We start from the raw sequence: 17,454 nt of genomic DNA, 5'->3' as shown, positions 1-17,454 counted from the left end.
ATCTTACGGGCAGCTAAGAATGGGGGGTGGAAGGAGGGGAATGAAACCCTCCGGAATCTGGTTTGTTTCTCCAGATGGAATGTGAGGGGGTGGAACTGATCCTGCTATGAGTGGACTGATGTCTCTCCTCTTCCCCTCTTCCCACGAGGGGCTTATCATCTGGAGCTTGGCTGATCCGGAACTGACTGAATGAACTGTGGGGGTAGGGCTTGCTTGTGGACATTTAAAAATATCGATCTGTGAAGGGATTTCTCAGATCCTGCCTATTATGCCTTCTATCTCCTATTTCTTAGTAAAAGTTCCTACTTGGAAAACCTTGTTCTCCAAGAGTCCTTCTTTCTTAAGATGTGGGCTGAAGTGGGTTGTGACACTTTCTTAAGGTCAAGTTTCCGACGGAATGAGCTTTTCAAAGGACTCCGAGGCGTTGTTTACCTTAAAAGTCTTTTATTAGCCCTATACCATCGGCAAAGCTTGCTAAGAGAAGCTGGAATCTGAATTCCACTCCCCTTAGCACAGTATGTTAGCCACAATTCTCCTCCTTTTCATTGCTGTCATTAATCACATTCTCCAGTTAATATGAAGGGTCAGTTTTCCCTTCTGTTGGACAACCCGCCAAATTCTTCTCTTATTTCATAACGGCCTTGAGAGACATTCTTCCTCCTCCCTCCCAGCAATAACTAATTCTAGCTTTAACAGTAACACACAAGTTTAACATATGAAATAGCTGCTTCTTCATCTTTTCTCAAAGCAAGAACATTCGATGTCAGCAGCGTTGGCACTGAACCTTTAGCAGCTGGGAATATAAACACCTCTGGATAAACTTGCTCATCTTCCTTACATTCTCATCCATTCTTACAGAAGTTGTGTTTGATTCTAACAGGACGTGGAGAACCAACCTCTCTAAGGGAGCGTGCGCCCTCTTAAGTTTCTCCGTGGACCATGACCAGGCGCCTGTCCTTGGCGTTAGAGTGAACGTGCTGTTGTCCCGGTATCTTATTGAACCTTGCGGGACAGGAAAATCCAAAGTCACCTATATGTGTCGAATTGATTTAAGGTAAATTATGTCCTCTATTTTCATTAGGCTGGGCAGGGAAATTCTCTCTCTTAGTGTCACATGTTTGGGGAATGAAAAGTTACAGTGCCCAAAGCTAGTTACTGTATTTTGTAAGACTGTACAAGCAATGGTGGCCTCCAGATACCTTGAATAATCGTGATCTTCTAGCGTGGTCATTGGCAAGCGACTGTGTAAATGAAAGATCCCCAATTCTGAAAGGCTGCCTTCTCCGTGTAGAAAAGCCAATTATAAAACTAATTGGAATTGCTTCTTTTTCATTACCGATTGGCACTGTTGGCTTACCGATACTAAGGGTTCCAAAGAAATTTCCCTTATTACCTGACTTACTTTTTTTTTACTTTTTTTTAGAATCTTTGAATAAGACTAAATGTCTTGTGTATGTTTAAACAATAGAAACCATGCTTCTGTTTTTGGAGAATGCATTTGGGGCTAGAGACAGCCCCAAGATTGTTTTGTAGATGTTCCTTTAGCAAGGGCAACAGATTTCTTGGGAACAAGAGCAGGTGGAAAGGAGCAACCTTGCTTGTTGCCTGCTTTTATTTGCAATTTATTTGTTTGCCTGCTTACCACAGCAGCCTTTTGTGCCCGAGTGCCCACAACATGCTTTTAAATCAGCTCAAAAGACTTGCCTACCAAAAAAAGATGGTTTCGTCTGTTTTTGCAAATTCTGCTTTCTTTGGGATCCTAAGTGGAGATTTTGGGGGAAATATATATATATATACAGGCTTATTATCTCTTTGATTGTTTCTATTCCATACTTCTTTACTAATAGGAAAAAAGTTTTTTTGGAGAAAAGCAATTTAAATCACACCTTTTTTTTTTTGAAACAGGGGACACAAGCCTGACTGGTACACAAAAGCATTTGGACACTTATGTGCAGCTGAGGTTGTGAGGATTAGAGACTCTTTCCTTAATCAAAATCTTGAGGCCAAGGAAGCAACGTCCAGGTGACGGACCAAGTGGACCAGCAGAGAACCAGCCTATGTTTCAGGAAAGGCTGATTATCCGCCTTAGGATGGATCATATATCCATTATGTCCTGAAGAGAAACTTTCTGGAATGGGTGTGAGATTGTCCATCAAAATTACGTGACAGTCCCTTGCGTTTTTAAAGCTGCTTTTTTGTCTGTGTTAGGCCTATAGTGTAGGTCTTAACTGGAAAACCTTTGGATGGTGCAAGTTTTTTTTTAAAGGTAAAATTAATGTTGCTTAGGTGCTGTGAATTGCTTCTGAGAAGCAAAGCTCTAAGACTTAAAATATATTTCTGAAATATAGTGAAAATTATTCATTCCTGTATTACGTTAGCTTTATGTAATGTATCTGTGTGTCATTTGTTGAGGGACTGTTGCAGCCACTGGATTTGGTGTGTTCCTCCGTGGATTCTCACGATAGTAAGTGAAGGAAGGTTTGCACGAAGGCAGAGGCATGAATGATTGTCTTAACTTGTTGACTGAAGTATAAGGAGCCAGAATGATAGAGTGTCTGGTACACTTGGAAGGCATTGGGAAGAATTTAGCAGGTGGCGGGGGGGGGGGGAGAATCGGCCTAGAATCCAATTGGTCCGAGAGACCATTGCAAGCTTCAAGTCTTCATTCCTCTGAGTTCTTATTACTCCCATGTGTATCTCAAAATTGAAACGTGTGGGCTATATCAGCCAGGGCAAAGAATGGTTGAAAAAGCAGAACACTTGTAACTTATTTAAAAATGCCAGATATATTTCAGTGTGTGTCTTTTGTATGGCAATAATTTTGTTATGTGGTCCTATTTGAAAGCTCTTGGCTTTTCATAGCTGCCATATGAGGATATCGGCCACCTCTTTGCCATGGTCAGACTTTATATTATTTGGAATACTTTAATAACAATCTGTAAAAGAGCATTTCAAGAAAAAATGTGAATGAAGTGGCAGCTCCAGTAAGTCTTTCCAAGACTGAATGTCTTGGGGGAAAAACAGCACATCGAACCTGATATATAGGATTGCAAGAGATGGTTTGGGGTGTGGAATGACATTCACACAGCACCTAATCTGTGTTTATTCTTGGTGCATTTGATGGCCCACAGTTGCAGCAGGCTTCATGTGTGCTAACATCCCCAAATCACTTTTCCTACAACCCATTCTTTTAGAATCCATTCACCTGTTACGATACAAATGGAAGCCTAAACAACATCTTTGTTTAAGTAACATAGGAATAAATGCTTGCAGTTTGAGGACAGGGCCGGAACTGCTTTCCGTAGCTGAAAAATATCATAACTGGAACATTATAAAGTTCTAAAGTGTTTCAGCATAGCAGATACTCCTAGGAGTTAAACATATTCATATGACCCATTCCATTGTAACCATATAACCTCATTTATCGACATGGTTTGGAGGAAAATATCCTTCAAATTTAGAAGCAATGTAGTTAGGTAAAAATGAATATTCATGCCACAAAATTGTATGACATAATGCAAAGAGCTGCAGGTTAAAATAAGCAGGTTAAAATGATCAAAAGTTCTATTAATGAACTTTCTACAGGACATGCCAGTAATATAAGCTAGAGCAGCTGTGATAGCAGTAATAAATGAAAATAGGAAGATACAGGTAGGATGTTGTCATTTTACTTGTGTTTAAAACTACAGATTAACTACAATGTTTTGGGGGGATGGAGGGGAATCAAAAGGGACACGGTGGCTCAGTGGGTTAGGACGCTGAGTTTGTTGATCAGAAGGTCCGGCAGTTTGGCGGGTCGAATCCCGAGTGCCGCGTAGCAGAGTGAGCGCCTGTTACTCGTCCCAGCTTCTGCCAACCTAGCAGTTCGAAAGCACGTAAAAATGCAAGTAGAAAAATAGGGACCACTATGGTGGGAAGGTAACAGCGTTCCGTCCGCTTTTGGCATCTAGTCATGCCGGCCACATGACCACGGAGATGTCCTCGGACAAGCACTGGCTCTTCGGCTTTGAAACGGAGATGAGCACCAGCCCCTAGAGTTGGAAACGACTAGCACGCATGTGCGGGGGAACCTTTACCTTTACCTAGGGGAATCAAATTATTATTTTGCATGTAATATTTGTCAACATTTTCTGCACATCTTGATGAGCTTTATTAATAAGGAATCTTTTTAAAAGCCTTTAGAGAATGACACTGTTTCCGTGATAGATTTTACTGTAAAAACAACAAAGGCACAGGGAAGATAAATATTGTCCTTCCTTCTTGCTTCAGAATATATGTACTTTATTTCAGTGCATTGGCTGATGTGAAGAATAGAAAAACTATTGTAATCCATGCTGTTAAACAACACTGCTGTTATGTAATTCAAGGGTCAGCCTGGCCCCAAAGTAGGATGTGAATCCAGCCCTTGCCCATTTCCAAATCTGCTATGGTGCCCCACTATAAAAATTACACTTTGGTGTACAGATGCACGATTCAGGTGTCAAGCCTATGAAATAAAATGAAAGGTGATTTATCTGTATATTTGGGATAAAATCATTGTATAGATACATTTGAATAACTTAACACCCGTCTTTTAGCCCTCCTCATAGCTGTAAATTACTGCCAAGACGTATGTTGTGACCAAAGATTATGTGAAATTGGCAGTTGGCATACCTTGTTCATTCAGAAGAGTCCTGTGCAATTTCCATCCAGTCTTCTTTCCCAGCCTTGGGACCGTGGCATAGTTAGAAGAAGCTCTTAGATACCATTGTCAGTATTATTATTATTATTACTATTACTATTTTCCTAGAGTGTTTGAGGTGACTTTTGAGAGAATTGGGTTCTTCCTAATTCTGCACCTGTACTAATGCCACCTTGCCTGCATCTCTGTTTTTCCTCTGTGTTCAATCCATAACCAGTGTTATGTCACGAGCAGTGGCGTAGCGTGGGAGGTGCAAGGGGGGCCGGCCGCACCAGGTGCAACATCTGGGGGGGCGCGCTCGCACTCGCAGCTCTCTGCCCCTGCCTGGCTCACTCACTCTCACTGCAGTGCTGGCTGTGCGAATCCGATCCAAGCCGCCGGGTCGCCGCCCACTGTGGAGGGGGGTGCCAGGTGCGCGGTGCAGTTAGGGGGCGCAAATTACTTGCCCCGGGTGCTGACAACCCACGCTACGCCACTGGTCACGAGAAGGACTATGTGGTAAGTTAGTTAGGATGCTTCCTTGAATCTGTTTCAGAAGACAGTGTCCTTCATGATCTTCCTCTTGGGACAAAAGTGCTTCTCTGTTCAAACAAAGAAATTATACTTACAAGGAACACCCTCACCAGAATCAAAAACAGACTGGTACTGATTGTTTCAGGGAAACAGAGACGGGGGGGGGGAGAGAGGGGGGGGAATGGAGAAGAGGCACGAGCTGTCCTAGATCGTATCTTCCCATTACAGATAGTCCTTGACTTACGAATATAGTTTGAGCCTGGCAATTACAGTTCTAAATCGCAAGTGACGGGATGCCGATGCTGCAGTCATTAAGTGAATCCATTGTTCTCTGTGGGCATTTTTTTCAGGAAAATGGAAGTCAATTCCTGTTTCCAGGAAAAAAAAGTCGTAAATTACAGTCACATGACTGCGGGACACTGCAAACAGCCATAAATGTGGACCAGTTGCCAACAGCCCAAAATGCAGTCACGTGACCAGGGGTAGCCATTGGAACTTCAGAACCGGGTCTTAAGTATCTTGGGGGGGGGGCTTTGAATAATCGCTAAGCCACCAGATGTAAGTTGAGGATTACCTGTAACTGCTTTCCTAAGTGTCTTGTGCTTCAAACACGTGTTACCTTTAGGCTAGTGGTCCCCAACCTTTGCGGCTTGGCAGCCCAGATGGGGTAGGGAGGGAAATCGGGCCATGCGAGAGGCAGGCCGGCACGCGCGCACAACTTGACTTGCATGAGCGGCAGGCCGGTGCACAGCTTGACTTGCTCAAGCTGAGCTACACACAGGTGTGTACTCGTGCTAGCCTGCTGCTTGGGCAAGTCGTGCTGCACATGGAGATGTGCGTGGTGGCCGACCCCTCATGTGGCCCAGTTCCAAAGAGGCCAAGGCCTGGGGGTTGGGGACCCCTGCTTTAGACAATAAGGCAGTCTTCCTTGATCTTAAGCCCTTCAGTTGTCATTTGCATCTGGAGGGACAACAGGTGAATAAAGACAGCCTTATTCCTAGCTTAAAAACTCTGGCAATCATTCCACTGATGTCATTGTAAAATGTGTTGCCAGGTGAAGGTTTCTGGGTATTGTGCCATTTTACAGTTCTCATCAATAGGTGGATTGTGTATTCTTTGTATACTTTTTATTTCTTTAAATATGTAAAAAAATATATGTATGTTGTACATACCATTCTGATGTAAACTTGTTCACACTTTGTTGTCAACATAGATAAAAGCATGGAGATAATTATTTAAGATATACTTGTATTTATACCTCAGATATTCTTTGAAGGAGAGGCAGGGTTGTTTGTATCTCAAGTTGGCTGTCCTTTCCTCCAGTGTAAATATGTTCTCCACAACTGAAAAAAGGTAAAAGAAAAAAAGGTTTATACCTTGCTATTATATGCCTGTACAGAACATAGTCAATAAATGCACTATGAAGTGTATGTGTTTTGTGTGATACCTGAATTCTTCTCCATTTTCTATGACCTTTTGCAAATGTAGAGTCTACCCAAGAATAAAAGAAGGTGGGCATTTGATCCATGGGCCGGATGCATCAAATGTGTCTTGCCATTCATGCAGATCCCGTTGATGTAGCTTTTTTTAATCCTGATGTTGGAACAACTGTTGTAGATGTTGCTAGTGTTGTTCAGTTTCCTTTAATCACATCCTCTTTAACTAGCAAAGTCCTTTCCAAACTTTGAAGGAACAAGCCTCTCTTGAAGTATAATCCCACGCTGAGGTTTCAGCAAATGGAACAAGTTTGTAAGAACAGCTCTTAAGGCCTCAGCTTAAACAATTTAGGGCTCTTGTGGGTATTCAGTTTTATCCAGCTGCGTAAAGCCTCAGATAAGCAGGCTACATTCTCATTTGAGTTCATCGGAAGAATAGTAGAGCTGTTTAAACGAAAATGTTCAAAAACACAAAGGAAATACTGTTGGCCTGTCCAGGAAATGCATGCGAAGGTTCCTTCAAAACAAAAGACAAAAGAAAGGGGGGGGGAAGTCCCCCAGTGATAAACTGGTGAAAGTGTAATGCTTATACAGCAAAGGAAGGAAGCCAAAACAGATCTTTGGGATTTGTCTGTCATTCTTAACTGAGGTATCTAGGAAGGTCAACTACAAAATGTTAGCACGTAATCACTAGAGAGGACACCTTTTTTTGTGCCCTGGCAATAAGTTCCATTTGAGAATTTCTGATTATTTAAAAATCATATACCCACGCTTACCTGCTTACGCATCGGTGGGGGAAGATTCAAGCTGGGGATCCAAAACGTCAAGACAACTGTGACCGTGTGATTATAGCCCTGCCCCCTTTTCATTAAGGTGAAGGTAAAAAATAAAATGGCAAGCTTCTCAGAAGTTCCTGTTTTCCAAGTCTGTTGACCTTCCTTTAGACTTGCAGCAGAACTAGTGTGAAGATAGGGACGCGGTGGCTCAGTGGGTTAGGACGCTGAGCATGTCGATCAGAAGGTCGGCAGTTTGACGGGTCGAATCCTGAATGCCGCATAAAAGAGTGAGCACCTGTTATTTGTCCCAGCTTCTGCCAACCTAGCAGTTCGAAAGCACGTAAAAATGCAAGTAGAAAAATAGGGACCACTACGGTGGGAAGGCAACAGTGTTCCGTGCGCCTTTAGCGTCTAGTCATGCCGGCCACATGACCATGGAGACGTCCTTGGACAAGCGCTGGCTCTTCGGCTTTGAGACGGAGATGAGCACCGGCCCCTAGAGTTGGAAACGACTAGCACACATGTGCGGGGGAACCTTTACCTATAGTGTGAAGATGCAGTAACTAAGAGAAAAATCTGCATTTGTTTATTCACTTCTAACCAGCTTCTCCTTGTCTATTTAAGATTCTTAAGGAGGAATGACCGAGCCTCAGTTGTATTTCAAAGGCCTTTGAGAAAGATTTTGCCAATGGAAATATATGTAGAAATAACAGTCACCCAAAGGACACTGATTTTAAACCTCAATGCTGACTGGCTGAGGCCTGCTGTAAAACCAGGACTCAGTCTGCAATAACAGGGGTCTTTACGACTTGTGGACTTCAACTCCCAGAATTCCTTAAGACTTGTGGACTTCAACTCCCAGAATTCCTCAGCCAAAGTTGCCAAGTTTGAAGACCCCTGTTGTAAAACAAGTTTTCCAGTGTATGTTGAGCTGTAACTTTGCTTTTACAAAAGATGATATGTGTCAGGTAAGAACTATTATAGACCCCATCTTTTATATTGTGAATAACTGGGAGCCCTGAGTGGTCTGTTAGTGCCAGAAGCAACTAATACTTCTCTCAGGCAAGAAAGACAGTAAAACAAAGCAAACAAATGCCTTCTAGATGTATTTGGATTACCACATTCATAGCCCTTGCCACGCTGGCCAGTTGCCAAGCTTATAAGCATTGTACTCCAAGGTAGTTAGATGTACCACGTTACATTGCCTATCCTCAGACTAGGACGATAGGAATTTCACAAGCTAATGATCCACAAAAGAAACATATGTCCATTTGCACTGACGTATTGACATTTCCCTATCATATCTTCTAAAGGAAATTCACTAGAAGATTGGCTCTCTTATCAGGCACATTTTTTATACTCTACAAAAAGTCTTCTAGCTAAAATGGTGCGCAATCCACCTCAAGAGACTTGAGTGCCCTCTACTGGAAAACAAGCTGTTTAGCATTTCTGAAAGGTTTACTCTCCATTTCATAACAGTGTGTGAAATTGTTCGATGGCTGAATAATTGCCCTGGATGTTATAAATGGAAATAAAATCAGCAAACGTGTCTACCAGCAGAAACAGAAATGCTGGCTCCCTTCAGCTCGTATAAATCTTTCGCCTTTTAAAATCCACTAGGCGGAACCTAAAGGCGTATTTGGCCTCTGCTGGATGCATCACTATTTGCTAAAGATACACAACAATTTGTTTAGGAATCCTGTAGTACCTTTTTCTGACAAATGCTGTTAAAAGGCATAGGATTTTTGTGAGCAACTCCCCTCATCAACTGCATTGAGTGGTTAGACCGGCGCTTCCCAACTTTTTTTTTTCTTTAACCAAAATAGCTTATCAGAAAGACTTTATTTAAATGTCTCTGTGTTTAGGTGTCATTATCCACCCACCCCCAAAAAAGCTTTTACCCAATTTTGGTTAATTTAATTTGGGAACAAAGTCTTTACTGTTAACTGGGGACATATTTTGTGAGGATAATGCTAAATATTCGCAAAATAAGGTAGTCCTTGATTTACAACCATTCATTTAATGACCAAAGTTTCAACCGCACTAAAAAAAGTGACTTATGACCAGTTTTCACACTTAACAACCATTGCAGCATCCCCCTGGTCACATGATCAAAATTCAGACACTTGGCAACTGGCATGTACTAATGAGAGTTGCACTGTCCTGGGGGAAGTCAGATTCCCTGAACCACATGATTCACTTTAACAATTGCAGCAGGTCATTTAACAACTGGCAAAAATGGTCATACAATAGGAAAAACTCAATAACTTCACTGCTTATTAATAGAAATTTGAGGCTCAGTTGTGACTGTAGGTTGAGGACTACCTATACATTTTACCACATAGTACTCTTAAATGCAAAGAGATCAGGTTGGAAAGAACCAATAAAGGGCACATTTTTGCCAGAAATCTCCCAAGAGAGCAGCTTTATTTTACAATCATCTGTGCTGATTATTCATTTGAAGTACATAACAGCCCACTCCTTCCCCTGGCTCAGGAATTCTGGGAGTTGAAGTCCACGAGTCATAAAAGAGCCAAGGTTGCCTACCTCTGCCCTAGGCGCAAAGTTCAGTGGAGCAAAACATTCAAAGACTGTATTAGGATATGTTACTCATGCACAGGCATGGCACATAATACCAGTTGTACAAGATACATAAGTGGGTCTTTGCAGCTATTTTGACTGGCAAGCAACAAAAGGTAACATTAAGATTGGGAGGGCTAGTAGGTGTCTCTCATTAAAAAAAAACACATTCCAATACAGGAATCCACATTTCTCCACTGTCCTAAGGCAATATTATTTTGTCCTATGAATTTTTAGTTGCAATTTAGACCTCATTGAGTTTATGTGTGTCTCCTATATTTTTTAGGTTATTGGGGAATAGGAATTTGTAAAATCAAGTAATGTAGGGTCTTTATAGTCCAGAAGCCTTCAGCTCCTTGAACATTTACAGCTCTAGACATATTTCAGTCACTGTCATTCCTAATTTGCAACTTTCAATGCAACAGCCAATTTTTTTTTTATGGTGACAATGCAGAATAATTGGGGTGGTCCAATTGTGTTGAATTTCAAACCCATTTTCTGCCCTCTAGGCTAAGAAATCTTAGGTACACTTTTTTAAAAAATAAAGCTTTGTTGTATTATAATGAAACAAAATACAACATTCCATATGCAGGTTTTTATGATCAAATATCTACATTTTATTAGTTACTGAAGAGTCACTGAAAAATCTGGACATTTTAAATGAAACAATGTTTAACACTTAAATGACTGTTCAGACAGTTACAGAACAATATTTGGTACAAAGTTGGCAATTACAATATTGAGAATTGCTACTTCAAATACATGGCAAGACGTTACCAACTGATGAATTGGCATTGAGTTCTAAGGTTTTTTAACAGTTTGAATGAAATATGCAATGATATTTCTGTCATTCTGAGGTGCACAGCAGTATCTTATAGTGTGGTATCCTGTGAATTTGGACTATATGAATTCACCACTACAAATGCAGTTTCAAGAATAGTTGCCTATCATTTGGATAAACTAAAAAAGTCTAATTCTTCACAAGAGGTGCCGATATCTCCCACGTTAAAAGATGTACAATGCAGGCACATGATGAAGAACAAATGGCAACATTTGCCACAAAAAGCAACTGTAATTTTGACAGGCCACCTGTGCCTCCAAGTTGATTCCTCATTACCCTTCTTAATTCAGGGGGAATTCATTTCAGTACAATTTGCACAAAGCCAATCCTGCCCCCTGCTTATAGAATAACTATCCCCATTATAGTTTCATCAAAGGCAACCATGTGGGAGAATTACCTCTGTAATTCCAAAAGTTAAATTTGTTCACGCTGACCAATGGCATATTGCATTTATTGCAGTAGCATGACAGAACAGAAGCATGTGTCTCAGTCTAAATGGATCACAAGAAAGAGAGAGAACGTTTGGGAAAATGTTACTTCCTGAGCTCAATTTCAGATGCTGGTAATAGCCTACAAAGTCTAAAGGTCTCGGCCATTATTCCCATGATCATGTTTTATTGGAACTTTTAAAAACTAGCCTGAAATATACTTTTACATGCAAGAGAAACTGGTATGAGAACAAAACAAGATGGCAGCCACAATTTGTTCCATTTTTACATGCAGCACATGTGATAGACTTTTTTTTTTTAAAAAAGTGGATCTTTGCAACTGGTGCTCCATTTTTTTTAAAAAAAATGTACAGGTAATTCTCAACAACAGTTTGTTTATGACCCTTCAAAGATACATCGGCACTTAAAGAAAGAGACTTATGACCGTTTTTCACAGATACGACCTTCGAAGCATCCCCATGATCATGTGATCAAAATTGAGATGCTCGGCAACTGGTTCATATTTATGACCGTTGCTGTGTCCCAAGGTCATGTGATCACCCTTTGTGACCTTTTGACAAGCAAAGTCAATGGGGAAGCCAGATTCACTTAACAACCATGTTGATTCACTTAACAACCGAGGCAAGAAAGGTTGTCAAATGGGACAAAATTCACTTAAATGTCTCACTTAACAACATAAATTTTGGGCTCAATTGTAGTCATAAGTTGAGGAGCACCAATATTGTATGCCAGATGTATGCTAGAATAATTGTATTATAAGCCAAACTAGATCTGTTAGGATGTGAAAAAGAAGGCTTCTGGAACTTCATAGCCCACTTCTAAAAAAACTGGAAGGCATTAAATCCTGTAATGGCCCATCTCCTGGAAGTGTGTGTACAAGTGTGTTATATATGCATACACATACAAGGTGTTGTCAGGAGTAAGTAGAATCTCCACCCCATGCTACTGAAATACAGTAGTATCAGCAGCTAAAGAAGAAAAATATTGAATTTAAAACAATTAAGCACAATCACTGTGTCATCCTATAAAAATGGTTTGCTAGAATGAAGAAGTATTTTAAAAAAACCAAAGGATTTGATGGATTGGCTGAGTAACACACAATGGCCTGGTTTACCCACAAGATGAAATCAGACAGTCTCAATTTGTTTGTGTCAAGATCACAATTCATAAAGCAGGGTGTTAATTTGCAACATATGTATAATAAAGAACGGACCTTTAAGCATTCCATCATGGCTGTCATCTTGGTTTTTTTTTAATCATATCTTAATTCAATATGTCCCATCTTGAAGAAAAAAATGGCTGCATTCAAACAGAATTCTAAATATTTTCTACTATGAGAATGGATAAACTGCTGTTGTAGTGAGGACAAAGCAAAGTTTGTATGGCTTTGGACATGGCTTGCTTTTTTGAGTGACAGTTTTAAATTCTGGTTTCTGGTCCAGATTTGTTTCCATGTATCTTACACCAGAAAAGTTGTAATCCCAAATTTATACACAGAAACAAAGTGAAAGCAAATATTTATATTCTTCCTGATTCTTCTTGTATGGTGGAAAAGACAGGAGAAAACACACAAGCCTGAGATTATTGCTAGCTTTTACTATCTAAACTTGCTACTGTAGGTAACAATATATATACATATACATGTGTGTGTGGCATCTGTGTATGTGTATATATGTATGGATATGGATACGTATAATTTCAGTGTTTGCTGGCACAATTATTACTTGCTATTTATTGTGCTTAAATAAAAATTGTGTTACTAAATATTAACCTTAGTTCTATTTATCCACGGCTGTGGTGACATCTGGCTGAACTTGTCTGATCCCAGAAAGCTAAGCATTGTTATTACTGTTGTACTGGACAACCCTCAAAGCTCATGGGTTTTGTCTGGACTGAGAAGCTGAAAAATATCCTGGAAGGCAGCAGAGGTGGTAACCCATTTCAATGTTGTTGCCCAAAGGCATTCCAACATGGAATACTATCTCCATGAAATCAGCAGTCAAGTGAACTTGGATCTGTTTATCCAAAGATGTTGTCCAGAGTCCTCTGCACCCAGATTGCAAAAGTGGGTTACAAAGGGATGATTATTGCATATTGGAGTTCTTTCCCTCTGCAGCATGCTGAGAATGACTAGGTCCTACAAAGAGGAAGGTGTTCCATTCTCCACTTCCTTTGTAAGTTCTGTCCTCCTAGTTCAGGGGTCTTCAAACTTGGCCCTTTTATGACTTGTGGACTTCAACTCCCAGAATTCCTCAGCCAGCGTGCCTGGGAGTTGAAGTCCACAAGTCATAAAATGGCCAAGTTTGAAGACCCCTGTCCTAGTTTATGTACCAGAGAGAAATAGGGCTTCCCTAAAGTTTTATTCTCCCGACATACAAATCATCAAGGGGGTAAATCAAATGCTAAAATAGTCTAAGTTCAGCTCCTTACTTTGGTCCTGGATCACTATGAGTTCTAGACAAAGAGCAGCAATTGTATCATCCTTCCAGCCAAAAGTGCTGGAAAGGAGCATTAAATTTGATAGAACTATTAGAATCATTAATATTCTATTAATCATCAAGACTATCATTGGCTTTAAGCTCATGCAAGATATTTAAAATAAGGATCTATAACGTAAAATCGGAGATGTTTGCAAATCACATTAAAAATAGCAAGCCGTACAGATCATTTTAAAATAAATTATAAGTGTTTGGGGGGGGGGTCAAAAAAGTTACAGTTGCAGGCGTGATTGTGTAATTAAAGCCCTGCCCCCTTTTTAGATGTGCCGTATGTCAGAACCACCTCCTGGAGTTTTTTGACCCTTTCTTCATGGACAGCCTTGGTATAAAGTGCTGATACAGACAGTCACTTAATGACCCATTCAAAGATAGGATGGACTAGAAAAAAAAGTTACTTACGACCCATCCTCAAAGTTATGACTGCGACATCACCCCTTTGATCACATAATTGCATTTTGACCACTTGGCCACTGCCTGATATTTATGATCAGTTGCAGGGTTCCACAATCATATGGTTGTGTTTTGCAACATTTTTGGCATTTTTCAGCACGCACACACACACACACACAAAAAGATCATTGGATAAAATGGGTTGGCACTTAATAACTGTGTGATTCACTTACTAACCACGTGTTTCATTTAACCGTGATTTACTTAATCACATTCGTAAAAACAAGTATAAATTCCAGTCAGGTGGTGCCTCGACTTATGACCTCAATAACATACAACCGAAATTCCGGTCCCATTTGTGGTGTTAAGTCAAGGACTACCTGTAATGCAAAAAGTCTTAGACTTAAGAGTACCACCTGGCTAAATGTGTAGTAGGGATTCCTTCCTGTTCAGTGTGTATTTGGATCACTATTAGGCACCTAACACCCTACTAGCTCATCATCCTGATGCCAAGCCAATGTCTAAAACCCAATGTTTTTTTTCTGTTGCTTTTATGGATTTTCTGAGTTGCAGGATTTCTGAGTGGTAATGATTTAGATGTATCCTAACCAAACAGTGCTGCATTTAGGGCCAACTCAAAGGGCTTCAAAAGAGCGGAACCTATTTTGAATAAACCTTTTGCTCCTTCCACTTAATTGAGGTGGTAAGGAGGGGAAGAATTGGTAGGAAGGAAATCTATGATTGTTTTGCATCTCCTCTCCTTTAGCAGATGACGTAGTCAACTTTTGTTTTCTTGGTTTTTTTCTTGGCAGCTATGAATATCCAAAGCATCTTTTTGCTTTGGCACACATAGATTGACCAGATGTCATTTTTAAAGTCACATGAAAGAGCAGCAGCATTGGAGTCTTCTCCCATCTTTGGAACCCCATGTTCATGACTTGTAGCATGCATTTAATCTACAAAGACAAATAACAGGTACACAACTCTTCAAATTTCTCCAAGCAATCCTGCAAGTTACAGCACTATTATTTATGTAGTTCTGTTGATTGTGCTCCAAGTATAGTTTTCCTTAACATGTGACTACAGCACCTGTGATGTAGAAGTAAGGGGGGGCGGGGAATAACCCACTGCAATGATGCCTCAAAAACAAGAGATGTTCTAATGAAATTCTATACAGAGGTGGGGGGAAATGAGATGGATTGGATTTTTTAAAATGCAGGAGGATAAGTTACTCGGAGGAAGAAAAGACAATAATGAATGGCAGTGCAATCTTCAAGATCCAACAAAGCCTTTCAAAATGTACCTTGATTTTGTAGAATAAATAAAATGGTCTCATAGCACTTAGCCAAGCCTGATCATCTCATCTGGAAAAAGCCAACCAGGGTTATAACAGTGAGGACCTTAGGTGAGAGCCCATCGTGAAATCCCCGGATTCTACACTAGACAGGTGATTTGAGAAAACATCCCATAGGATGCAATGATGAACCAGAAATGGAACTGGGTTCAAAACCTCCCTTTTGAAAAGAATATGGATAATCTCTTTCGCTTGTTGTGTGGATGAAAGATAAGTGACACTCTGCCAACTGTTGTGTGAACGAGGACCCAGGCCATTCTGACAAGAAAACCAGAATGTTGCTGAGTATAGTTCTAGAACAAGAGTGTCCAAGCTTGGCAACTTTTAAGACTTGTGGACTTCAACTTCCAGAATTCCCCTAGTTGGGGAACTCTGGGAGTTGAAATCTACAGGTCTTAGAGCTGCCAAGCTTGGACACCCTGGTCTAGACCAAGTAACCATGGTTATAATGATCTTGGAGACCATTGGAGATCACTTCATCCCCCAAAGCACAACTGGTTGATACCATTCTTGAAATCAGTCAGTTTCCAGATTATCTGAAGCAAGGAGACTGAAATGATTACATATTGGGTACTTAACCAATGCCAGCCTCTTTTGAACTGCTTTGCATTCAGTTATAAACTAAATTTTGAAATGCAAAGTTTAAGGCTTCAGTATTTGGCTTAATTTTTGAACTTCTATTTTTTCTACCTTGTTTTTAATATGTGTAACATCCTGTCCGTTGAAAAGTCCTCACAAACTCAATAGCTTACAGACACTTGCTCTTTAAAGCTAATCTCCAGAGTTTTGATTAGAGTTAAGACATTTTAAGCATCATTTATGTTTTCAGCTTAACATAAATTGAAGTTCATTCTGAAGAAATTGGATTTGTTCTCAATAGAAGTCAAAAATATATTTATAAATCAGCATTATTATATAGCAGAAAGCAATTTAGGGAGTGAGGTTTTTCCCTATTACAGTATAGAGGTTATATACTTATTTAATTTATATGCCACCTATTTCACTACCAAGTGAATCTGGCCAGCTTATTGTTGCACCTGTAGGGGAAAAAAGTTCCAGCTGAAACTAAACATTTATTTCTAAATGTTCACCATCTCTACCCAGGAGAAGAAAAAAAATGTACTATTAAGAAACAGCAACCTATTTTTAAAAAAATTGATTATTTTCAAAGGACACAAAACTAAGGTGTTAGGAACTGCTTATCTCTAATTAATGTTCTTATATATCAGATAAAATCGGGTATTATGTGATAACTAAGCTATCAGATAATAACATTTTTTAAAAAATCAATAGTCCTGTGAATTTAAAAAACTGCTTCTGGACAGATCATCAAGTCTGCATATCAAACAAGAAGAGTCCTTAGTTCTTTTTTTCGGATTAACTTGTTATTGAATACACTGAAGGAGCAGCTGCAACAACTATATCTAAAGTAGACGTTCACTGATAACAGTTAATTCACTGCAAGGAAACAGACTGCTTGAGCATAATACTAAACCAGGGGTAGGTAGCCTTAGCTCTTTTATGACTCGTGGACTTCAACTCCCAGAATTCCTGAGCCAGCATAGTTCAGCATGGAAACCTCTCCCTTTCCCCTCAGCATGGCTGGCTCAGGAATTCTGGGAGTTGAAGTCCACGAGTCATAAAAGAGCCAAGGTTGCCTACCCTGGCCTAGGCCGCTTTATGACTCGTGGACTTCAACTCCCAAAATTCCTGAGCCAGCATAGCTCAGCATGGAAACCTCTCCCTTTCCCCTCAGCGTGGCTGGCTCAGGAATTCTGGGAGTTGAAGTCCACAAGTCATAAAAGAGCCAAGATTGCCTACCCCTGTACTAAACAATGATTTAGTGATACATGCATAGAATCATTTCCTCTCCTGGGTCTAATTTTTTTAGTTGGCTTCACAGGGAAGATGGGAAATGTTTACATAGTTTAAGCCA

General features: G+C 40.2%; 1 protein-coding gene across 2 annotated transcripts in view; it reads left to right on the top strand.

Annotated features, from left to right (window-relative positions):
* DLC1 (DLC1 Rho GTPase activating protein) overlaps positions 1 to 4,909 on the top strand; it is a gene marked incomplete at its 5' end in the record, with an annotated part of 304,905 nt that extends 299,996 nt beyond the window's left edge. For both annotated transcript variants that reach the window (XM_083367226.1, XM_083367227.1), the window contains 2 exons: positions 881 to 1,054; positions 1,906 to 4,909. In XM_083367226.1, the coding sequence (XP_083223352.1) occupies positions 881 to 1,054; positions 1,906 to 2,026 (295 nt within the window). In that variant the 3' untranslated portion in view covers positions 2,027 to 4,909. The remainder of the gene's footprint in view (positions 1 to 880; positions 1,055 to 1,905) is intronic.
* Positions 4,910 to 17,454: the final 12,545 nt, after the last annotated feature.

Source organism: Vipera ursinii, assembly GCF_947247035.1.
Source record: "Vipera ursinii genome assembly, chromosome: 7".
In the NCBI taxonomy this organism is placed as follows: domain Eukaryota; kingdom Metazoa; phylum Chordata; class Lepidosauria; order Squamata; family Viperidae; genus Vipera; species Vipera ursinii.
Note: the sequence above shows the minus strand (reverse complement) of the source record. Positions and strands in the feature narration are given on the sequence as shown.